The 26,031-nt window shown below is 39.4% G+C and overlaps 1 protein-coding gene across 1 annotated transcript in view; it reads left to right on the top strand.

Moving 5' to 3' along the window:
- Positions 1–26,031, top strand: part of LMF1 (lipase maturation factor 1) — a 737,441-nt gene that overhangs the window by 648,227 nt on the left and 63,183 nt on the right. Inside the window, exon 7 of the mRNA XM_036739038.1 lies at positions 21,158–21,341. Coding sequence (XP_036594933.1) covers positions 21,158–21,341 — 184 coding nt within the window. The remainder of the gene's footprint in view (positions 1–21,157; positions 21,342–26,031) is intronic.

The raw sequence follows: 26,031 nt of genomic DNA, 5'->3' as shown, positions 1-26,031 counted from the left end.
TGTGACCAAAACTTGGCATGGTGGCATTTTGGAAAGGGCCCAGCTCAGGCATCTTCTTCAACACTGAATCCCCAACCCTGCTGCTATTTTTCTTTTGCTTTGTGCTCCAGCTGATGTAACCCACCCTACCCCTCCATTAGGACAATAAGCTCAGAGTTTAAAAGGTCAGTTAGTCCAACTCCACTTATTGTGCAGGTGAGGAAACTGAGGCAAAATGACTTGCCTAAGGTCATAAAAGTAGTATTTGAATTATTGTTCTTTGATCTATGGCTTGAATCCATGCCATATGAAGGAACTGGGGATATTCCGCCTAGAGAAGAAGAGACTTGGAAGATATTATCTTCAAATACCTAACATTTATGTAGGCCTTTTAAGGTTTACAAAGTGAGATAGATAGATAGACAGACAGACAGAGATACATACACATATATACATACATCTATATATAGTGCTTTGCATATTTTATATATATATATATGTATATATGTACATATATGTGTATATACACACACATATATATATATATAAAATCTCATTTGATCCTCACAATAACCCTCTGATGAAAGTGCTTTTAAATGCCCCATTTTATAGATAAGGAAATTGAGGCTGTGTTTTTGGAAACTTGCCCAAGATTACACTCTAGCCATTTCACCACCTAATTGTCTTTAGGATCTTGTAATCTAGTAATAGAAAGATTGTTCTACTTGGTGAAGGGGCAGAACTAGAATAAATAGGTGGAAGTTGGAAAGAGGCAAGTTTAGGCCTGATATGAGGAAGAACTTTCTTGTAGTTGGAGCAAACCTCAAATGGAATGGGATGTCTAAGAAATTGGTAGATTGGAGGTCTCACTGGAGGTCCTTAAGCAAAGATTGGAAGCTGGGTGACCCCTCCTCAAGTATGGGGTTGTATATTTTTTTTGCTTGTGAATTGGCCTAAATGGCCACTTAAGGACCTTTCCAATTCTGAAAATCTGTGACTATGTGACTCCAAAGTCAGGGTTCTTTCTGTAGACACAGAAGGAAGTTTAATCATTCAGTGCTCAGCTTTCATCTTTCCATGGCCTCAACCTCATAAGTCATTGTTCCTGGCTCAGGAGATGAGGGAGAAAAGAGACAGGACTCTGTGCTGGGTTTTTCGGAATATCCTAAGCCCTGCAGAGCAATGCCATCCACCCCTACTCTGATTGATATCTCGGACTGATACTGAGAGGAAATTGAAACCATTTGAATTCCATCACCAATAATTGGGTAAGTAGAGATTCAAACCTGATTTGCCATTTTGAACTTCCAGATGGTGAACATGGTTAAAATCTGCATCCTGAAGATAGATAGTGAGAGGAAACTACTTCAACTCTTCCATCTGCAGAGACTGGTTCAGACCACAAATACAATCTCCAGCAAGGCCAAAGGTAGTACAGCTGCAGAGAGCTGAGAGAAGATGGCTCTCACATGTCTCTAAGGGGAGTGAGTCATATTATACCTCAGCCCACACCCCCAAACAGTCAGCGTTGTAGGCTTCCCTGAAAGAAAGTCGGTCAGCATGAGGCTGGTCCGGCTGAAAATGGATATCACTTGTTTTTGGATGATACCTTACATGTTTAAACTGAAGTCTTAAGTCAGTAACATACAGAGCCTGTGTTGGGCATATCACTGTACCAGCCTGCTAACCTATACCACTGACAAGCTATTGCTTCTCTTTTCACTGGAGACACGTCTGTGCCAATGAGCAGGCACCTTGAGGGCCTGCAGGTAGATACGCTGAAAGGCAAACCAACCCAAAATAAGGAATAGGGAAGAGAGTTGGGATGGGGGAGGGGCACGAGGGGAGTAGCTGTACCATTTTTCTGGCCCAGGGCTTTGGTAACAGTGCAAGAGAGAGAAATATAAGGAATAATTGTTTTTGGGCTTAGAACCAGGAAAACTAGTTTTCCAAATTAATCCAGCGAGAGCCATGAATCCACAGTATTTCATATCACACTTCATAAAACTCCCGTCATAATCCATAAAACTGACATTATTAGATTAAAAGCCTGGGCTCCTCCTATGTGGAGTTCGCTCATTAGACATGCTGTAGTTTTATAACCTTAAAATTCCTACCCAATTACCATGATTAATACTGTGCCTTAATAAAATCCAAAAAGCAGGGCAGGTACCATCTGTTTGTTATAATTGTGTGTTTAAATTTTGCCCAGCTAAAAAGAGATGGAACCTTAGCAAAGAGAAGCCAGAACAAGATTCAGGATGTCAGAACACATTGAGATGGAAATTACAGAGTGAAGACAAACGATTGTTATCCTTAGGAATCCCTCATACAAGGCTTTACCAATTGGCCATTTTCCTGTTTCTTGGTTAACATTATAGAATATTATGTGTAGGGACTATTCTATTGGCAGGCTATTTAAATATTGCAAGTTGCAGTTTGGGTGCTAGGCTGAGTGATTTTAATACATAAATTCAGCTGGAGGGGGAGGGTTCTCACTGCGAACATTGCTTTGCACTGTTAATGAGTGGAATGGATGAATGAATAAATGAATTGGTGAGACAAATTTGGCTTACTTCAAACATTTCTGACAGTGGTTTTTAATTGGATTATTTAATGCATGTTTTCTGAAGAGTAATAGGGACTGATATGGACTTCTCTTTGGGACTAGAAAGTGTGGGGGGCAGGGAGGAAATTAGGAAATTGCAGAAAGAAAGGAAGGATTAGATAAATACTCCTTGCTGGCCAATGTAAATAAGAAGCTGATTCACTACAGATCTGCTGGCTGGAGGGTGTGCTAAGCTCCAGAAGACAGTTGTTCTTCAACTAACAAAGCATTAGGCTTAGTGTTGACCACACAAATCTATGGAATAATATTAACTCTTTAAAGTGTTGACTGAAAAAGTGATTATTTGAATAGCTAGGTATTCCTTCAAAAAATAACCAATTGGATGGAAGATGAACCCAAGCTTCAAGTGCCCTGTTGATGTGAGTTGTTGTTAACGCGCTATCTGCTGGTTTAAGTAAGTCCAGATCCATTTACCATATAGCAGTGGACAATGAGTTACTTTATACAGTGGTCACCAAGAACCACCTCAAACTGATGAACCAATTTTCTTTCAGATTTTTACCATTATGACCACTGGTCCAAATGTATATTTTTTTTAATCCCCAGATATGGAGAACTAGTATAAATGAGGTAATAGACTACACAGGTAGTCATGATTTAGCTATAAAATGAGCCTATGTCATATGGGCGCAATTTAAAAAAATCACAATGAAACAGTTAATTCAATCGGAATCAAATCAAAGGAAATTCAAAATTCCATTCCAAAAGAAACCAAGCAACACAATAGCGTGGCTCTCTGCTAATGGACACAAGCTATAAGGCTTTTGATCAGAACTCCTGAACCACTGTGTTGCAGCCAGTTACATCAAATATGCATGTAATTTTGTTCTGAGAACTTATAACTATTCAATTCTATGGTTACTCAGTAATCAGCATTATTTTAGGATGAGGGTTGTTTGTTTTGAGGTAGAGGTTGTCTAGACTGGTGATTTCATCAGTGTAGGAAACTATTGTAAACTATGGTGAGGAAACTCTTACAGAGGTAGATAGGGAACCGTTCTGCCCTTAGAGAACATGAGAAGTTAAATGATTGGCCTAAAGTCACCCAGGCATTATGTCAGAGGTGGTCCTTGAACCCAGGGCTGACTTTGAAGTAGGCTTTTTATTCCCCAAGCTCTCTCTCTTTTATTTTGGTTTTGCATTGTATTACCAAGACCTTCGTAAATGGGCAAGATATCCACTGTAGGATCTCATGGCATGTCCATTTACATGTCCTGCCAACATTTTGGAAAATTTTAACTTTCAAATCATTCTTCTCAATGAAAACATGCCTGTGTTCAGAGACACATATGTGATGAGGTATTTTTTTTTAAATTGGAAAAATGAAGTCTTCTTTAACAGCATGCCAATTTAAAGACCTCAACCCAAAATTGTGTATTTCCATGGTAATTTATGCTGCTGAATAGCCCAGATTTGACTTTTTAGAGATAGCCAACAATCCTGTGGATTGAAGTCTCAATTTGAGGAGTAAATGTGTGAAATTAGAAATTTGTACTCTCTTTAAAAATTGAATTAGATGTGAACATGAAGAAAGGGACACAGTATAGGGAGAAAGAAGTAAGAAATAGAGGTGAACTTAGAGCAAAACATGTTCAGATAATTACTAATGAGATTCAGAACCTCCCAATTCTTGGCTATTAGCTTAAGGCCATCTTATGTTAAGTAGGGTGAATGCAGCTGATAGCACCTGTCTGAACCTCTGGTGAAGTTGGTTTGTGGTCTTGGTTTCCCTTATTCATGCTATCTCTGTGTCACAAAAAGTATGGAATGGCTGACAGAAATCTTAAGTCCCAAATGTGACTGTAAATATTACTGATGCCATGGATGTTTCCAACATGCTTTGCAGCTTACTCATTTGCCTTATAATATCATTGTGAAGTACATGGTGCATGTATTATTATCTCTATTTTACTGGTTATAAAATAGAAACTCAGAAACGGCTAGCATTAGAAAGGCAAAGTGACTTGCTTACAAGTCTCCAAACTGATAAGTATCATGAATACTGGAACATATATCCTCTGACTCTAAGGCTCTAAATACTCAGACTAACCTAGAAGTTGCTTTGGAAAAATCTGGCCTCCATTGATAATGGTGCATCAAACCCAAAGCTAGATTTTGTATTTCCTAATCTCTGAGTTTGTATTATGACTTCAATACAAATCATGTAGATGGACAGATTCTTGGGAAGATAAAGGCCAGCTGTGTGCATAGTAAGGCATGGTTAGAAAATAATGGAACCAATCAAAGTTATTGCTTTCAATCTGACCTGAGTGTGGAGGAAATTCTCATTAGTTGGTCTCCGTCTGGAAAATAAATGACTTGATTACATCAGGGGCATTATTTTTCAACGCGTAATCCATTAAGTAGACTTTATTACCTTAATTTTTTATGGTTAAGATGGTAAGTCCCTTTTTGGTGGCATTCAAGTAGAAAAAGAAATCAGCTAATTAATATAACTAGTCCCAAATCCTAAGAAACATGACTAACTAGGTAAGAATCCAGATCACTTTCAAAAACACAAACAGTCTTGAACAGGAATCTACTTTTTCTCTGTAGAATCCTCCACGCTGGGTTATGCCAGCATGTTAAATCATTTATAGCATGTTGGGTTTGAGTAGTAAAGTGGCTAGACTGTTCAGTGAGGCAATCCTTAATACAGAAATCCAGATGCGTCTTGGAACTCACCCTACTGGGATTGTATCCATGTCACATGTGGCTTTTGTTGCATTCTAGCAAAAGGGCAGCACCCACCCAAGATGCCTCAAGGATTACAGTCCCAAGAGAGAATACTGTATGAAGGCTCAAGTTAATCGTTCTGGATATTGGCAAGGAGTCTTTCCTGACTAATCAAAAGAGTCAATACATTTTGAGAAATTGCCTGTCTAGCCTAAAGCAGGGTAGACATAGCAGAAAGTCAAGAGAATGCACTGCAACAGGGCATCAGCAGACCTGGGTTCAAAGCTAGGCTCTGCTATGATTTTGTCACCTGAGGCAAGCACCTTCCTCTCTCTGGACTTTAGTTTCATCTATAAAGTTGGGTTCAATGATCACTTAGGTCCATAGTTTTGTGACAAATCCCTAGAATCCCATACAAAGACTCTGAGAAAGTTACCTTTCCGGTTTATTAACTGCAGACTGGCTGGGTATTAGCAGAGAGGAGTTCTTTCCTTTTGTCGTTTCCCTATAGTGCTGAGGCTACTTGGGCAATTTTACCCCAGTTAATGGAAAGAAGCTGTTTTACGAAGTCAACAGGTTAAAAGGAAAAGAAAAAAATCCTTCACAGCAAATCATTCAGAGCAAAAATGTTGAGATTCTCAGTTGCGTGACAGAAATGTGTCAGTTTCTCAGTTTCCATTTGGCTACCTGCTCAAAGGAAGGTCATCTCTAGGCAAGTATGTCAAGCCTACAGGGTTTTCTTAATTCCCTTTTTGATTCTTTTCTTCTTCCCCCAGGTGTTAATGATTATCCTTAATTCAGAGACCCAGGATTTGAACCCTTTCTTCCCTATCAAAATAGGTGGAGGGGGAGAGAGAGAGAGAAGTTAGGACCCAGTGACCAATCTGTACACATCTGCTTATTCATTGTCTAGTTATCTGATTCCTTCACACTAAAGTGTTATTTCTTTTTTTATTCTTTTATCTTTCATTTTTCTTTGAGTTCATTTTCAGTCCTCCATCAATAGTGTGAATGGACCAGAGGTTGATCACATCGGGAAAACTTCCTTTCAGTGGTCCCAACCTGTTCCCTGCTACCAGATTAACATTAGTCTCTCTGTGATGCTAAGGCTCTAAATTATGGCATGTTTTAATCTCAGTACTACTGAAAGTATCCTAAAGTGCATAAGACTATGGTAGATACAGACTGCAGAAGGTACTACCGACAACTTGCATGTTTTATAAGTCATGACTGGGGACTTATATGATTAGAAAAAAGATGGATTCATCAAATAACAATAGAAAGTTATGTATTGGTTATATAGCCTAAGTGTTGTGCTGGTAGCCACACAATATTGAAAAACCAACTAGATGAGCTATCAGTGTATTAGGTAGATAATTATGGAAGATTACCAAAGGACATGAGCAAAAATCCTGTGGGATGAGCAGTTATAGTTTAGTAGCAGGCATTTAATAAAATTTTGTTCTGTTTACTGTTATATATTATTGTTATATCTAGCTGTGCTTATAGAAAGTGTGCTCAAACTGATGTTATCATCGAACCATTAAAGTATGGAAAGCATCTTTCATTCTGGAGTAAAAACTTTGTCCTCTGTTGAAAGAATTTGAAGCATCAGCAAGCATAGGGGAGCTTGAGGGTAAGGAAAGACAATAACCCCCAAGATCCCATTAAGCAGTCAAGATGGTAATCTAAAAGTTTCTAGCCAGCACAGCAACTCTAACAAAACTTTAAAAGTGCACCAAAGGAAATAGTGGCTTAAAAAAGGGAAATGTTTTCTATCCAATCTAGAACTGGACAAGAAGGTGACCAGAAGCCTGTGGGTACCCTGAGCAAGCACATGCCAGCCCAATCTTCAGTAAACAAAGCCAGAAGCCAACATAATATTGGCCCAGGGCAGTTGAAGTCACAACAGGGGATGGAGCCAGCCCCTGATAAATCAAATGTGTAAGGAGCCAGGACTGAGCAGTGCATGTTTACCTTGAGCCTTCTAAAAGGTCTTAAGCCAGTACTTCCGTTGGAGCCACAGCAGGAGAGGGCCAGCTCTCGGTGGATGGCAACATCCAAGTAACCCATGCTGGAGGGCCCTCCAAGAGGCCCCTAGACCATCTTGACCTTCAATATGTAGACAGGGCACCAAGAGGGGATAGACCCTGGTTAAGGACCACAAAGAGAAAGACAGAGATGAGGCTAAGGCAGACATCTATATTGGGCCATCAAGAAATGAAGGCACTGGGTAGGAACTGGTCCCACCCAGCCTTCCTATCCAGAAATAGCATTCACACTACAGAGGTGACAGGACTAGGCAGAACTTTAACCTCGACTATGAGTGCAGTTCTAATCCAGGTACTGAGGCTGAAGACGTGAGTAAACAGAAAATTCTAAATGCAATGAAGAAATAGGATTGTTTAACAGAGTTAAAACCCATAAACAAAGTAATTCCACAATAAGCACAAGTAGAAGTTCAGGGGAAAATTATATATCTTGCCCCAAGAGTAGATGGAAGAACTGAAAAAAAGAGATAAAAAGAAAATAATTACTGAGGGTAAATTTTACTAATAAAGGGATGAAAATGCCTCTATTAAAAAGAAATTGAATTGAGTGAATAGAATTCAGATATTCTGTTAGACAACGAGAAATAATAGAACAAAGCTAAAAGACTAGAAAATTTAGGAGAACATTTAAGATACTCACTACCAAAAAGAACTAGCCAGGAAAACAGACTGAAGAAAAATAATTTAAGAATCATCAGACTCCGTGAAAATCATGATCAAACAAAAACTTCACAGATCTGTCAGAACTAGAGTGAAAAACAAATACAACAAAGATTCCCATAGCCAAAATCCAAAGCTTCTAAGTCAAAGAAACAATATACCAAGCAACCAGAAAGAATTCAAGTACTAATGAGCCACAGTCAGGGTTACATTACACAAGACTATGCTGCAACTACTATACAAAAAGGGAAATGCTGGAATGCAATATTTCAAAAGGTACAAAGTATAACTTATCCTGCAAACTTGGGTTTAAAAAATAGATCTTTAACAAAATAAAGTACATTCAAGCTTTTTTTTTTAAATAAAAAAGATCCAAGCTGGTTAGAATTTTTGAAATGTAAACACAAACAACAACAAAAAAAACCTAGAAAAATGAATACATTAGAGCAATGGAAAGGAGCTAAATGATGATGAAGTATTTGCATTCCAAAAAAGAGAAAAGAAACAAGTGTCCATTCAGAAGTCTAATATCCTTAAGACATAGAGGAAGTTTAAGAAGACAAACGCAGAGCCTGAGAGTGGTTTTGTTCTGTTTTGTTGATTGTAAGAGACAAAATAAAAAGGAAGGAAAAAAAGAATACTATGAGGAAGAAGAGGGAAGAATTTACTATTTCACATGATTCACATAAAATATATAAAGATGGATGAAGCAGTGGTGGGGAGTGGGCATCTCATGAGGTCAGGCGAAAGGGGGCTGTACAACATACATATATGCATGGGAGGGGGAGGGGGGCAGAGAGAGAGAACATTTATATGCTAATACAGTAAATTCCACAAGGAAATACACAGGGATAGGGAGAGGGAAATAGAGTTTAGAAGGGAATATAGAGTTGGAAAGTCACAAGCAAAACACACTATTAGTTGGGGCTGCTAATCTATATTTTTTTCCTTTGATTTCTTATGAACAAGAAGTAATCCTCTATTATTCTGATTTACTTACCTTGGAATTTGAAAGGTTTCTGTTGCTGCCCTGTGGATTCTTTTGATCTGTATTTTGTTGCCGGCTTCCTATATTTCTGGGCAATTTTCCTTTGTGATTTCCTGAAGTATATCATGCAGGTTTTCTTTTTCAGCCATTAATACATTATCACCAAACTCTACCATAACATTTGGAAACTTTGTTATAAAATAGTTCAGCTGACCAACCAAGATTCACATCATATGGTTGGTGACAATCTAGTCTAGTGCTTGAGCCCCAACAGCATTAATTCCTATGAGCATCAGTCTGTTGACTGTCCCACTTGCAACATTTATAGTTCCTAGGAGGCTCACTGTCCCAAGTAATGTTGTTTCACCTACTCTGCTTTCATGGACCCGACTTACAACATTAAGGAGGAGGGGATTGTATTTATTTGTTATAGTTCCAAGATGTATTTTTGCCATACAAACCCACAAATAATGTCGCAGGTCTCTGCCAACCCCAAAGAATCCATTTCTCCCATGAAATAGTTTAATTCATTTCAGATTTTTACTGTGCTATCTGCCAGCCCCATTGCCTGCCATGCAGAGTAACAGCAATAAAATGCAGACTTGCTGTCTCCCACCACAATTACTTCTTTTTGTTCCTTTCCTCCAGAGAACAGGTTTGCCGAATGTGGCCACAGATTCCTTCCCCTGCCCATTGATAGAAGTGCCTAGAACTGTCACCAGAACTCCTCTTTAGGATTAGGAACTAGGAGCAAATTCTGTTGGCCCAGTTCAGATAGATAGTGCTAAAATCCATCTGATTTTTATCTTCATTATTGTTTATTCCTCCTAACAAGGGCACACAGTCTGTATATGTGTGAACTCGGGAGTGGTGATAGCAATGGCTGTAACTCATGTTTACAAGGTGCTTTAAGATTTACAAAACACTTTCCTCAAAGACATCCTATAAGATAAGAAGTACAAGTTTCCTTATGTTGCAGATGAGGAAACTGAACCAGAGAGGTTAAACGAGTATCCCATGGACACAGTTAATAAGGAGCAGAGATGGGAACACAGATCTCTCTGGACTCCAAACCTGGTGTTCTTTCAATTATATTACACCACCTCTCATAAGAATGTAAGGTACAATCTAGACTGGCATAAATGCTCATGAATAGCCATACACTCACCGTAAGAATACAATGGAATGACACCCAGCCAAACACTGAGGATGTCACTGTGGCCTCACACCTCTCAAGCTCTTTAGTCTCTTCCCTCACTGTTCCTTTTTCTGGCTGACTGAAGCACAGTTTCTAGCCACTAAGGCTCATCTTTGCCTACCAGTAAACCACCTGTACAACAGCCTGCTTCCTACTTCTTTATGCCCCTTAGAACTATAGCAGAACTACAGGCTTAATCAACAGCTCCTCACATCAGCTAGTCAATTTACGTAGAATATAACCCAAGGAACTCTCTCCTTTTAACCCTACTCTCCTGGCATCTATGCCCCATCCTTTTTCTCAGTGTCTTACCCCAAAAGTCTCTGCTTTTGTTCCTGGGGAGTGAAGGAAGAGAAGAAGACACATACCGTCAATCCTCAATATTCACACATTTAACTCTCATGACTTCAAGCATTCCTGTGAGTTTATTAGTAACCTCATTTTCACTTTCCTGTTATTGGTAGCTATGCACAATACAACGAACATGAACAAGTTCCCAAGACTGTGCCTCTCATGGTTTCCAGGAACCTAACCCCTATTTTCCATAGGTTCAATGTAACAACACTTGCATTTTTTACTTTTGTGCCTTTTTCTAAGAATATTACCTTTGTGAAAGTTAAGGATTGATTGTACTAAGTCTAGCCAATAACTAAATAGTAAAAATAGTTATTATATAATATTATATAATGAAATGGGTAGGACCCATTTGGAATTGTCTGAGCCATCCCATGTAGTTAATATCAAATAATATTGGCTTACAACCACAAAAAGAGGAATGTAGTAGACCAGGTAGCCCTGGCCTGGCCTAGCCTGGGTAGAATGGGGTTATCTTCTTCTCCAACACTTTTTCTCTATTCCTGTGGCTATCATACCATGAAACCCAACAGGCCTATCAAGGTACCCCAATTTCCACTAGAGGTGGGGAGTGTTATAGATGAAAGACCACCAAAAGGTATCATGAGCTCTTAAGGGTTGGTATCTACATGGGCCTTCTCAGCAATTTCTATTTGGTGTGAATAGGGCAAAATGGAAACACTTGGAATTGCCCAAGCCATCCTGTGTAGTTAACAACAAACAGTATCAGGTCTGTGGTGACATGATATTTCTTCTCTGATAATGGAGATTTAGAAGCCTGGAATACTTTGCTTTACCAGCTCCCCTTACAAAAACCCTGCCTGTCCCATCAGGAAGGCAGATGGCACCCAGTACCTTACAGTGGACTGCACAGAGCTGAATGAATTCCAATTACTGCAACTATTCTCAGCTATACCATTGTGGTTTACCAGCTAGTCTCAGGCCCAGGATGAGTTGTATTAACTTCATCCCCACTTTTCTTCTCAACTCCTGTGGTTGAAAGTAGTAAGGTCACTTTCACCTGAGGAGTCCAGTATACCTTCACTGTCCTTTCCTAAGGCTACCTGAATTCTCCTTATACTGCCGTATTCTGTTGGGCAGAGACCCAAAAGAGGCAATGTCCTTCCTGAGGACATTGATGTATGCCACTACATGGATGACATCATATTAACTGGGCCAGACAATGCCAGGTGTCTTTTCCCCTATTTCTATGACTATCATACCAGAGAATTTCCAATAGGGTGGATCAGATGGTGGCCCATATGAGGGATGAAGTAGGTAAAAAAAAAACAAACCCTAAGACAATCCAGGGAGTCTGCTCAGCCAAGTTTAGGGAAATATGGTGGATGGAGAGAATCTAGATGATTCCAGACACAACTCAGAAGATACTGACTCTTGATTCTACATAACCTTTAAAACAAAGCCTAGAAGTTCATCAGACTCCTGGAGTTTTGGAGAATCCATGTCCCCCACCCCCACCCCAGAGTATTGTAATGACCCTTATTTATCAAATTATTTGCAAGTCTGCATCTTTTAAGTGAGGCCCAGAAGAAGATACAGCCACCCAGCAATCTCTCCCTCTAGGCCATTAAGATAATGTGAGTCCCACGTTTTGGTGATCTCCGTCCATATAAAAGTAGGCTTTAGTGGAGTCTTTAGCAAGAACATAGGGGTAGCCAGAATAAATGACCCTTAGATTTCCCCAAAGCCACTTGCTGAAACCCTTTTGAAAAGCAGTTGTTTATTTGTTGTTACTTGCCCCTAGCTTCTACTGAATAGATGTTGCAATTGCCTTTTATCAAAAGTTGCCCATTATGATTTGGGTGAGGCAAAATGCACCCACCCCCAGCAAGATAGATAGGGTACAGAAAGCTTAGATTCTTAAACAAAAATGCAGCATTCAAAATTATGCTTGCCCAAGCCCTCTGGGTGTCTGTACCCTTCACACACCAGTTACAACTCTGCTAGAAATTGGGACCTCTAATCCAATTATGTGCCTCTTCTGTTAACCCCATGGGTCCTTATCCATAAGGACCTAACTCCTGAGCAGTGTGTTTGTGCTGAGTTTACCAACAGTCCCATCACTTAGAGAGGCATATATGCAACTGGACTTAAGTACTCTTAATCTGGTAAGAGGAGATACCCTAGGGAATGGGGATACGAGTAAATTTTCTCAGAGGGCTAAGTTGTAGGCCATACGGCTGGTGTGGGAGAGAGCTTTGAAGGATGGGTCAAATAAGATCTTTCTCTACTGAAACAGAACTTTGAATTCCCCCTAGACGACCTGGCCCTCTAGCTCCAGTTGGTGAATTTTTGCCTTATTCTTCTAGGACTCTCTCCTTACCTGGCCTGTTTCTGAATCCTACCCCCCTTAACTTTCCAGCACCCACTTATGTTTTGTTTCTCACCATCAGAATGTTAGCTCCTTGAAGGCAAGAATTGCCATGCTGGTTGGTATCTGTATGCTGAACATTTTACACCACATACAGTAAGCACTTAATAAATGTCCTATCTACTTGTCTAGCTACACTGATTCCTAGGTAGTGGACATGCCTGCAGCACATCCTTATTTAAGGATTTTTAAAAGACTCACCAATGAGGTACAAGTATCAGTTGATTCAAGCAAGGCTTCAAGTATGGACTTGATGATAGACTGTATATTTCTTACCCAAGGACCAGTCTAGCTAAATTCAGAGAGGCTCATTACCCTGTTGGCCAAGGAATTCATGAAGGTCATCTACTAAAACAGAAAGAATTGCAATTTGTAACAGAATGGGAGTGTTCATGCCAAAAAAGCACAGGTATTTCCAGTACTAAAAAAGAATTATTATTATTTTTTTTCTTTTTTTTTTTTTTGCAGGGCAATTGGGGTTAAGTGACTTGCCCAAGGTCACACAGCTAGTAAGTGTGTCAAGTGTCTGAGGCCGGATTTGAACTTAGGCCCTCCTGACTCCAGGGCCGGTGCTCTACTCATGGCTGCCCCTAGAGTTATTGTTATTATCATCATTATTATTGTTATTAATTATAATAGTTAGCATTTATATAACCCCTACTCTCTGCTAGGCACTTTACTAGGCCCTGCTAAGCGCTTTACAAATATTATCTCATTTGATCCTCACAACAACCTTAGGATGTAGGTACAATTTTTATTCTGCATTTTACAGTTGAGGAAATTGAGACAAAAAGAGCTTAAGTGACTTGCCCAAGGTCACATAGCTAGTAAGTGTCTAAGGCCAGATTTAAACTCAGGTCTTCCTGACTTCAGGCCTCAGCGCTCTATCATTATCAATAACAACTAACCTAGTGCCTTAATATATACAAAGAACTTTCCTCATATAACCCATGTGTTATTTGGACCCTGGACCCTGACATGACAGACCCAGGTAAACTTGATAATGCCCCTCAAATTTTCTCTGATTTATGTACTCACCCAGGGAAATCCTGGTAACTTTAGTATCTTTGCCTTTACCTAGGTGGCACTTGAGAACCTCAGCAGCGTACGGCACTTGCACAGAAAGGGGTGACTTCAAGTCCCCTGCAAGCATTCAGGCTGACAAGGACATAAGCATATATCTAACCATTTTATCCGACCCAGTATATATAAAATACAGAGAAAATCAAGAGAGCCTCTTCCTTTTCTATAGGGACTCCATTTCTAAGGGACCTACTATAGTCTTTCTGACTTAAAATACTACCATGTATGGAAGTTTTGTTCACCCCCATACAAGCAAAGATCTCAAGATTGCTAAAATGTTGAAATTTTTTTCTTTCACAATGAGCTCTGACTTCCCCCAAAACTTATGCTGTTCTTCCAACTTATAGTACTGCCTTGGATAAGGCACACCCCTCCATGCAAAGTGAGAATTTAAGGATTCATTAGAGAATCAACACCCTGGGCCTATGCAGTCTGCATGACCTATGAGGGACAAGATCCAGGCTACCTCACCAAGTCCTTGATTCCATGCCTGGCAGAGGTCTCTATGATGATTATAGAAAGCTTTGAATTCCAAGATGATAATTCACATTTATATAACATTTTCAAGTTTACAAAGCACTTTTCTTTATCCATCCCTAAATATCCCATTTTATAATAAGGAAAGTGAGGCTCACATAAACTAGGTGACCTCCCAAGGCCAAAGAGCCAGTAAGTTTTAGAACATCTGACACTACTGACCTCCTCCAGGATACTCCCGCTCCTCTGAGTTTTACAGTGCTTTCTCTTGGTTTTCCTTCTACCTGTGTGATCAACCCTGTCTCGGTTACCTTAGCTACACCATTATTCCTGTCATGCCACTAACTATCAGCATCCTCCAATGAAACAGACAGATGGTCTCATTTAGTGATATTATCAGCTCCTATGGGTTTAATTATCATCTCTACGCACATGATTCCCAATTCTATATATCTCCATATTCCCAGATAGATATGTGTGTATGTATATACATATATATACATATATATATACATATATATATATGTATGTATGTATGTATGTGTGTGTGTGTGTATGGAATATTTCCCACTGGACATTTTGAACTAGATGTCCTATAAGCATTTCCAAACTCAACATTTCCAAAACAGAACTCATATTTCTCCTCAAACAAACTCCTCCCCTGAATTCCCCCATTTCTGTTGTTGGTAAGCCATTCTTCCAGTTAAATTTTCAGTGTGAGCATTTACTCCTCAGTAATTGGCCATCGCTACAAACCAGAGCTTGATATATTGTTTTGTTGCTTTCTAGACTTAAGAAATATTAATAATGCAGATTAATTTTAAGACTGGTTAGCTAGATGGCACAGTGGATAGAGTGCCAGCCCTGGAATCAGGAAAGCTCATTTTCACGAGTTCAAATGTGGCTTCAGACACTTACTAGCTGGGAGACCTTGGCCAAGTCACTTAACCCTCTTTGCCTCAGTTTCCTCCTCTATCAAATGAGCTGGAGAAGGAAATGACAAAGCACTCCAATATCTTTGCCAAGAAAACCCCAAAAGGGGTCACGAAGAGTCAGACATAACTGAAATGACTGAACAACAACAAACTTAAGAGTGTGTGCATGCTTTTCCCCCCTGGACAGCCTGGTAGTCAAACATTTACCAGTATGTCACTGTGTTATTCTATAAACATTCTGGAGCTTAGGAGGAGTGCAACACAGGGAACGAAGTCATCACCATACTGGAGGCCTGGTGACTGTAGGATGATGATGATGATAACAACACTAGGCATCTATATAGTACTTTAAGGTTTGCAAAATGCTTTGTATCGATTTTCTCATTTGTCTCTCACAAGACCCTTTGCTTTAGGTGATCAGGTAGCTGCATTAGAAAAACAGAGGCCAATTAAGTTCCAAGCCCACTTTATCCCTTTAGGAGAAACTATTCCGTGTTGCCAGAGGGAAGGAGGAGGGGTGGGCCTAAACCATACTGTGGGGAAAGGCCAGTAGATATCAGCTCCATCACATATCCTCCTTTGGTGGCAAGGACCTAAGGATCTTCTAGAGGATTTCCCACCATTTCAGTCCTCTTAGAGCTTTCACTGGACAGTTCTCCTGGCATAGCTGGTGATACAATAGCTAGAGCACTGGATCTGGAGCCAGGGAGACATGAGTTCAGTTCTGGCCTTTGACACTTACTAGCTGTGTGAGCCTGGGCAAGTCACTTAACTCTGCCTTAGTTTTCTCATCTTTAAAATGGGGATAATAATAAGGTTAGGGCTAGCAATCTCTCAGGGTTGTTGTGAGGATAAAATAATATTGGAAATGACATCAATATAATATAATCAATATAATATAATATGATATAATATCAATAATTTTGGAAACATTAAAGCACTAAGTAAATGCTAGCTGTTAGCTAGTATTCAAGAGCCCACAGTGACACCACCTCCTCCATACCATGTTAAGACACCAGAGCTAGATGCTAATAGAGAATTACTGTTACCTGTAGTAAGAATAAATATCTGGAAATTAGATATCAAATCTCACTGATTTTAGCTAGTTGAGGAGGACAGATAAGGCCCACCTACAAATGGTGAAAAGTCTGAATTATAAACCAGTTTGAAGGAAAACCAATTTATTGCTTATAAGTTTATTAACTCAGAGAAGTCTGAGAAATTATTATTACCCAGTAGAGGTCTTAATGGGATCAAATTTAATGCATAGATAAGAGTGATTTGTAATTACCATAGAAATTAGGAATGTGTGCTTCTAAATGCTCGAAAGCAAATACTTACTTTTTAAAGCAATCTCCCTAAAACATACTTTCAGTTTGCACTGTCTGAAGTATTCCAAATTAATGGGGTCTGAATTAATGAGTTTTTGCTGTTTCTATATCTGTCAGAGAGCCAAAAAAAATCAGTTTTTGGCTGATCTTGGTGTCTTCTGTTGCCAAGGAAATTCCCATGGGCCAAGATTAGAGTAAATTCATGGGAACCCAAAAGGGAAGTCTCTATTTAAAGAGATGAAATTTACTAGCCTCATATTTCTCTTTAGTTAGTAAAGCTGAACAAAAAGAAATCAAATCATACAGCAGTTAGATGTCTAGAAATTTTTTTTAACAAAATGTTCTTCTCTGCAGCTAACCATCTTAGAACCTTAAACACTGAGAGACTAAGTAATGTGTCCAAGGTCACACCATCAGAATGTGTCAGGGATTAGACTTGACTTCAGGTCTTCCTGGCTCTTTCCCCAAAAACCAATGTCTCTCTAATGACAAATAATAAAACAGTAATGATTTTCATTTAGAATTCTTTTCTTCATGAAGACTGAATGTCCTGATAATGCAAAAAGGCATCTTAATGTCAAGAAAAGAGTAATTAATTGTGAGATAATAATAAAATTGAAGAGTTGAAAGGATTGTAGAGATCATCTTGCATCCCTACAGCTTCCCCAATGATTTTGGTCTTCAAGAATTCATTAATTCCCAAAATTGGCTGCTGCTGTTTGAACTTCATTCTTGAAGAAGACCATGACATCATGAAGGTGATGCCATGATATGCAAGTGAATTGGATTTGATTGAGAGAGGGCTGTGCAGTCACCAGCTTCACTTTCTTCTTCAGAGGCATCTGAATCCAGTGGCCAGATATAGATAAGAACAACTGGAGATGGCCCAGGACTCAGTGGGAACCTTGGCCTTTTCAAACTAAGGTCTTTAACAGGACTCAGTTTGACTGAGGCAATGCCTATTAACTGATATTAACTCCCAAAGCTAGCTACTCCATTTCTGGAGAGCTCCAGTGATAAGGAAGTTTTCCTTGGTATTAAGCTGAAATCTGTCTCCCTGTAGCTTCTCTCTACTGGTTTTAGTTCTGATCTCCAGGACAACACAAACCAAATCTAATTCCTTCTCTAGGTAATAATATTCAAATTTCAAAACCTGACCATAAACAAATGAAAATTTGGCTTCTTGTATTCTTATTACTGAGATCAGTTTCATAGCATCAGTGGAGTCTTAATTTTCCTAATCGTCTCATACTTAACATACTACTCTGTGCCATCTAATTTGTAGAGTGTGGTCAGGAAACAAGGTCATGAAAAGCATTTGATTTTTCTTTAAGTTAATTTCACTGATATCATGGGAAAATCAGATGTATTTTAATTCCTCGAACAAGACTTTTGGCAGTTTTGAAAATTAATGGTTTCAGCTCTCTTTGATTATAATATTCACAATGTCCCATGTTTAGGAATGTTACTTAGGATACATTTTTATATGAATATTCAAAGGGCCTGTAATTTCATCAGTATGGAGAACTCCTGATTTGAACTTACAATTATGTCAGCATGGAAACTCCTGATATGTTTATAGCACCAGTGTATGACTTAGAAGATAAGTCATAGGGGAATAGCGTGAGTCACATAGAGGTTAGATGACTTGCCAAGACCCCACCATTAATACATTTCAGAGACAGAATTTGAACATATGTAATCTAACTCCAAATTTAGCTCTCTATCCACTCTGCCAAGCCACCTCACATATAGCTTCATAACTAAAATCAAATAGATTTTTCTTCAACTATAAAGCTCTTAAATACTATTATTGGTTACCTTGTATAAAGCCACTAAAATCTATGCCAGATTACTGTAGACACCACTTCCAAGAAATGTCTAAACTTTGTTTTGCTACTGTTCAGGTGTCCAAGCTGGAGATAAGTATTAACTGTGTACAGTCCAAGTCAAAGTGAACCTTGATTTTAGAAATGACCTTTGATCACAGTCATATTATCCCAGAATCAAAGAGTTTGAGCATTGGGAAAGGCCACTAGCAATGGTCTAGCCTGTCAAGATCTTTTTGGATTCTCATCATTCACAGACTTAACTATCCCTTCAGTTTTGTCTCATCTGTACATTTGATGAACATACCATTCGTGCTCTAATCAGAATCATTGATTAAAACTATTCGGTAGCTTCGAACCAAGCACAGATCCCTGAGTACTCCACTGGAGACTTTCTGTCACACTGATACTGAACCAGTAATGACTATTACATGGCATTTCTCTCATTTACTCTTTTGGTAATCCTGTCAAAAAAGCAAACGAGGTTAGCCTGAACTCTCTGTTTTTGATGAAGCCATGTTGGCTCTTTGTAATCACCTCTTCACTTTCTAGATGTTCACCAACCATCTCTTTAATGGTCCTTTCTAGAATTTCCCTAGACCCAGCTCACCAGCCTAAAATTTTCAGACTTCGTTCCCTTTACTTTTTTTGAAAACTGGAATAGCATTTGCCCTTCTCCAATCCTGTGGTGCCTCCCTTCTTTACCATGATCTTTCAAATATCACTAACAGTGACTCAGCTATCACATTTGTCAACTCTTTTAGGACTCGCAGATGTAGTTCATTTGGGTCAAGTGAAAAAAATGGAGCATGTTAAAAAGAAATACACCAGTCATAATTACCGAGTGGCTTGGTCCTGAAGAGTAGTTGAGAAAATCCATCCTTCCCTCCTTCTCTGCAAAGGTCAGGGGATTTACAGATAGGGAACATTATATACACTGTCAGATCAGGTTTATGTCTTGGATAGTGTTGCTGAACTTCCTTTTCTTTTTTTTTATTTCTAATATATAATATTTTATTTTCTCCCAATTACATGTTAAAATAATTTTTTAACATTTGGATTTTTTTAGGTTTTGAGTTCCAAATTCTATCCATCCCTCATTCCCTCCACTCTCCCTTCCCTGAGATGGTAAGCAATCATATAAAGGTTATACATGTGCAATCATGTAAAACATTTCTATATTAGCCATTTTATACAAGAAGACTCAAAGAAAGAAAGTGATGCTTCAGTTTGTATTCAGACAGTATCAGTTCTTTCTCTGGAGGTGGATAGTATGCTTCATCATTAGTCCTTTGGGATTCTCTTGGATCATTGTATTGCTGAGAATAGCTAAGTAATTCACAGTTCTTCATCCTACAATATTACTATTACTGTATACAGTGTTCTCCTGGTCCTGCTCACTTCACTTTGAATCAGTTTATGTAAGTTTTTCCACATTTTTCTGAAATCATACTGCTTGTCATTTCTTATAGCACAATAATATTCCATCACGATCATATACCACAATTTGTTTAGCCATTCCCCAATTGATGAGCGACCTCACAATTTCCAAATCTTAGCCACCACAAATAGGCCTGCTATAAATATTTTTGTACAATTAGGTCTTTTGCCTTTTTATGTCTTTGGGATATAGACCTAGCAGTGGTGTTGCTGGGTCAAAGAGTATGCACAGTTTAATAGTCTTTTGGGCTTAGTTTCAAATTGATATTTAGGATGGCTGGATCAGTTCACAACTCTACCAACAATGTATTGGTGCCCCAGTTTTCCCACATGCCTTCCAACATTTGTCATTTTCCTTTTTTGTCATATTAGCCAATCTTTTTTTTTAATTCTTTGTTACAAGGGCTAGCTCACTGGGTACAGAAAGGGGCAAGGAGAGATTCAGAAATGATGGTGATATAAAAATAAAAGATATCAATAAAAATTGCAAATAGAAAATTGAAATAGACCTACTTTTTCTGAAGCTCCTATCATAGGATCTAGAATTGAAAGGGACCTTAGGTAATCTAGCCCAAATGCCTCATTTTGCAAATGAAGAAATTGCAAAGTCAAAGGTGTAGAAGTAGCAGAGCTAGAATTCAAATTCAGCATCATCTGGCTCCAAATCCAGCCTTTTGCACAACACCACAATTCATCCACTACAATGGAAACCTTCCTTTAATTCTTTCAGTGGATATCACCGTAGAACTTGGGCTGTCCATCTGTCACCCCTTGTTCTTGCTATAGGACAGTTTCCCTTCCATTTCCTGTTCAACATGTCTTTAATGATTCCTTTTACATCACTTCTCACCCACGGGTCATCACTGTTAATATGCTATAGCTTTTTACAGCCATCGTGCATCTTTCAGTTACCCTTTGGGTCACCGGAAGTTATGATTCCTTTGAGATGTAGTGTTCCACAAATCACAGCCATTTTTAAACCATAAAGTGCCATAGAAATAGGATCTAATCATTGTTATTCTATTTTCTGTCCTGTGGAAAAAAGAACTGGTCCATCAGCTGGGAAAGCTGCTTCTGTTAGAGAAAACTACTTTCAATACATCCTTTTCTTTTCTTTTTTTTTCCCCCACCTTAGGTGATTCTCATCATTAGTGGAAACCTGAGCTTCCTAAATTGGTTGACCATCGTTCCCAGTATTGCCTGCTTCGATGATGCTGCCTTGGGCTTCCTGTTTGGCTCTCAGCAGGGAGGGGTTAAAGATCAAGTCCACAAAATGCAGCTTGAAGAGGCAAAGGAGAATAAGCCCCCTGTGAGATATGGTAAGTTATTTTCCAGGAAGAATAAATCTTCAAAACAATGGTCTCCATCAGGATTTCCCCAGGGCATATCCAGGTATAGCACAATGAAAGGGTTATGCATGATTTGCATTTGCCTACCTGGAGGGCACAGGCTGTGCTTCCTGTCAGTCAGTCTTCATGTTAGAATGTTTTCCAGCTATGTTGAATGTTGTCATTTCTTGAATTTTTTCTTCTTGATTCCTATTTGCCCAAAAACTGTCATGGCCTGTTGCATCAGTAAGAGTCCTAGGCTGGGATTCAGGAGAGAGGAACCTGTTGCTAGCTCTACAACTAATTCATAGTGTGATCTTAGGTAAGTCATTTCCCTCTCAGCCTGAGTTTCTCTTTCTATACATAGGTGAAGGAGGGGTGCATGAGAAGAACTCTGAAGCCCCTTCTGGCTCTGAGATGTAATAAAGCTTTCTTTCTAGGCTGAAGAGATGGTGGCATCCAAGAAAGAGAGAACTAGCCAGGGAAGGGAATTAGGTGATGATGGGACTTCCCAGGAACTTGCCTTAACTATAGTTTAGAAAGCATTACTCTAGAAGAACCATAATATTTGTATGTTTGCAGGTATAGCACTAGGCATTAGGGATACAAATACAATGTCCAGGGCTTTGGAGACAGGGAAAAGATGTGACCCAATCAGCTGCGTTAACTTCTCTGGGCCTCAGTGTACTTCCCTGTAAAATGAGGAAGCTGAATTAGATGATATCAAAGGTCCCTTCTAATGCTGTCAGCACCATAGTCTATGATTTCTTGAAATACAGCACAGGAAAAAACCAGGCTTTGATAAAGCCCATTCAAATGGAGCTGCCTGACCATGCCTTAAACCCAAATCACTCTGGCTGTCACTGATTGGCCAATAGTCAGTCCCAGTACAAGCTTCACCTGGTCATTGTTTGGGTTTTGCCAGCTCAGAGTGAGTAGAGATAGCAATTGTTTCTGTTCTGGCCAGAAACCCTGAGGATCTTCCCCTCCTAGATTGATTTTTTTTTTGAGTAGGTAATAGAGGCTATTTTTTTTTGCCTTATTTCTTACCTAGCTTTAATCACCGATTGGGTGTTCCCTCAGACAAACTGAGACCTGGGAAAGACCTTAGCTTAAAAAGGCCACAGTCTCCCACTGAATACAGGGCCATCTCCAGTCGTCCTGATCTGTATCTTGCCACTGGATTCAGATGGCTCTGGAGGAGAGATTGAGGTTAGTGACTTTGCACAGCCCTCCTTTACCTAAACCCAATTCACTTGTAAGTCAAGCCATCACCCTCCTGATGCCAAGAATGCCTTCATTCTTCCAGAATGAAGAACAAACAACAACAACAACAAACTCTGGTACAGAATTTGCAGTACATGTGCACTACATGCTGTATTAACACAGAAGCAGGCATCTAGGTGGAGCAGTGAATAGAGTGCCAGGCCTGGGAGTCAGAAAGATCCGAGTTCAAATGTGGCCTTAGACCTTGGACAAAGTCACTTAGCCTCTCTTTGCCTTGGCTTCCTCAACTCTAAAATGGGGATTGTAATAGCACCTACCTCACAGAGGTGTTCTGAGGATCAAATGAGGTAGTATTTCTAAAGCACTTAGCACATTGTCTAGATAGAACATAATAGGTGCTATGTGCTAGCTACTGTTATGTAAAAAATAATACCTACCCTGTCTTTGGTGACTTGAGCTTTTTTGATGATGATCTCAAAGCTGGGAGGGAATTCAGTAGCCATTTGGTCAATCAGAACTTAAAAAACAATTCCTTCTACCCCATACCTGACAAGTGGGCATTCAGTGAGGGAGGATGACTAGCCAACTCTCCAGTATCTCATGGTTATGGAATTTTCTCTTCCATCAAACCTCCGTCGACCTCTTTGCCACTTCTAGCTATTATTCCTTGTTCTGCCCTCCGGGGCCAGGCAATGCGAGTTTAAACTCTTTCCCACATAAGAGCCTTTTAAATATTTGGAGACAAATATTATGTTCTCCCGTTCTTCTCTAGGCTCAACAACCCCAGTTGTTGTGGTGGTTGTTGTTTCAAACAATTCTCATGTAGCATGGTTCCTATCCTATCATCTTGGTATGCTATTGCTGCTCCATCTGCCCAGCCTGCCATCCTCCCCCTGGATTCTAGCCCCGCTAAAATGAGGCACCCAGGATACTCCGGATGTCTTATAGGATAGAACTTCCTCCTTTGCTCTGGACATGAGCCTTTTAGTAGTGCAAAGATTGTTCTCTTGCTGCCACATTTCATGAATGACTTGTGTTAAACCCACAAGCCACTAAGACCCCCAGGTCCTTTTCACACGAATCACTTTCTAGACGTGTTAGATATCTAGATGAAGAAACAAACTCAACATGGTCACGTCTCTCGTGCAAGGTGATGTAGCCACTAGTGGATGAACAAGGACTAGGACTAGTACCCACATCTTCTCATTCTCAGTTAGGTGTTCTCAGTGCTGTAGCACAAAACCTCTGAAGACAACATTCAGCCACGACAACACTACTCACTCTGTGTAAGGCACTGTGACTGAAGCACATCGATCCAGTCATCCTCGTGGACATCCAGTGTTAATGTCTGGGGCCATGGATGGAGCGGCAGGAGTAGGAAATTGGGGTGACTGCAGGATGCGTCCTACCCATAAAAGCTCCTTTTATGTGGAAAAGGAGTCGTACTTTATGGTCAGAGAGACACGGCTCTGACATGGATTAGCTGTGCAACCTTGGGCAGGTCTCTCTACTTCTCATCTCATCTTCACAACAGTAGGGTGAGGGTCACAACATTTGACCCTCAACAACACCCGCCTTGTGGAGTTGTGATGTTATCATCCCTATTTTACAAATGAGGAAAATGAGGGTAGAGAGAGGTTCAGTGGCTTGTCCAGGCTCACTCAGCTAGTAAGTGCCTGAAGCAGGATTTGGACTCAGTTCTTCCTGACTGCAAGTCCCTCACTCAACCCACCGCACTGGTGAGCCTTGTTTCCTTCATCTATGAAATTGGGATAATGATTTCTTGTACTGCTTAACTAATAGACTTATTGTGAGGAAAGTTATTTGTAAATATTAAAACATTATAGGAATGAGTTGTTATTATTAAGTGGATACCAGCTATTTGTTAATATAGTGGTAATAAATGTATTTAAATGGAAAACTGTTTATAGTAAGTACAAGCTATTAACATACAATCACATTCACATTAATATTTAAATGCAAAATACTATGAATAAACACATGGTGTTAGCTCGTATACCTATCAAAAGTCTTTATCTTTTCCTTACAATATTAAAGGGTAGAGATGTTCCATTTTTTTAAATTTTCTGAGGCTTTATGTCTGGGACCAGCGGGTGTTTAGGATTGTTGGCACGTGGTACGAGGCTCGTTTTGGGGTTGGAGAAGTGAAGTCACAAGGTTAGATGAATCAGTCCTACAAATGCCTTCTTTTTAAAAGCTCAGTGGGGAGCCAAGTCCTCCTGTGTACCTCATTACTTGTACTTTCCCACTATTTACCACTGATCCCATGGCTCAGCTCTGATCATCTTTGGGGAATTATAATAGTTTAGACACATACATGCTGGACCCTTTGCTTCCTTAATTAAGCAAGCCATTAAATGGGCACTAACCTTAGAAACATGCTTAATCTTCATTTCTCCAGCAAATACAGAATCACAGGATTTAGGATATCACACTAAAGTCGAGAGTTGGAGGCCTATTTGGGAGTGTGAAGCTTGGCTGTGAATTTGAACTTGGCATCACTATGCCACAGATAATCATGAGAAAGGAAATAGGGGATTTTTTTTTTAACCAAGAGGAGAAGGGCCCAATTAAGGATGGGCTGATATGCACTTACCCCCTTCATCACCTAATTTCTGTCCCAGGAAGAATGTGTTTCACATGCCCAGGGATTTCACAAGGAAATAGGCCAGATATAAGAGGAGGGAGGTTCTTTATACTCTCCAGGATGCTATTTCTTACCAATTTGGTACATCAGTGTCATCTACATACATTGTCCAACAGCAAGAAGTGTAAACCAATGCAGAGTTCTATCCTAGAAGGTTCACTGCGTGTGCAATGCTAGTTTCCTCTGAAACAACATTTCAGTGTTGTAGGTAGTTACATTTCATTCTATGTCTTGCAAGGACTAGCTTTATTTCAGATTTTTAACAGGTCAAAACTCTTTAAGTGGTATTCCTTTCCAGATGCAGTAGTGAGACATCTTTGGAATAGGTATAAAACCCAGACACTTCTAAAGGGCACACTGTGGAAGGCTTTTTTTATATGTTGTGTTCTACTAACTTTGTGGTCTCAACAAGTCACTTACTCTCAGTCTTGGTTCTCTCCTCTTCAAGGGAGTTCAAATTGTATAGCAAGATAAGGTTAAAATGGGTACATGATTTAAACATAAAAGGTGAGACATTAAGCAAATTAGGGGAGCATGGAAAAAAATTACATGAGGTAGAGGGATCTCAGGATATAAAATGGATAATTTTGATTGCTTGAAATTAAAAAGATTTTTCACAAACAAAACCAATGCAGCAAAAATTAGAAGAAAATCAGGAAACTGGGGAAATTTTATAGCAAGTTTCTCTGTTAAAGACTTCATTTCTCAAATACATAGAGAACTGAGACAAATTTATAAAAATAAGAGTCATTGATAAATTGGTAAATGGTCGAAGGATATAAAAAG

This window comes from Trichosurus vulpecula, chromosome 9, assembly GCF_011100635.1.
Source record: "Trichosurus vulpecula isolate mTriVul1 chromosome 9, mTriVul1.pri, whole genome shotgun sequence".
In the NCBI taxonomy this organism is placed as follows: Eukaryota; Metazoa; Chordata; class Mammalia; order Diprotodontia; family Phalangeridae; genus Trichosurus; species Trichosurus vulpecula.
This window is presented reverse-complemented; position numbering and strand designations above follow the sequence as displayed.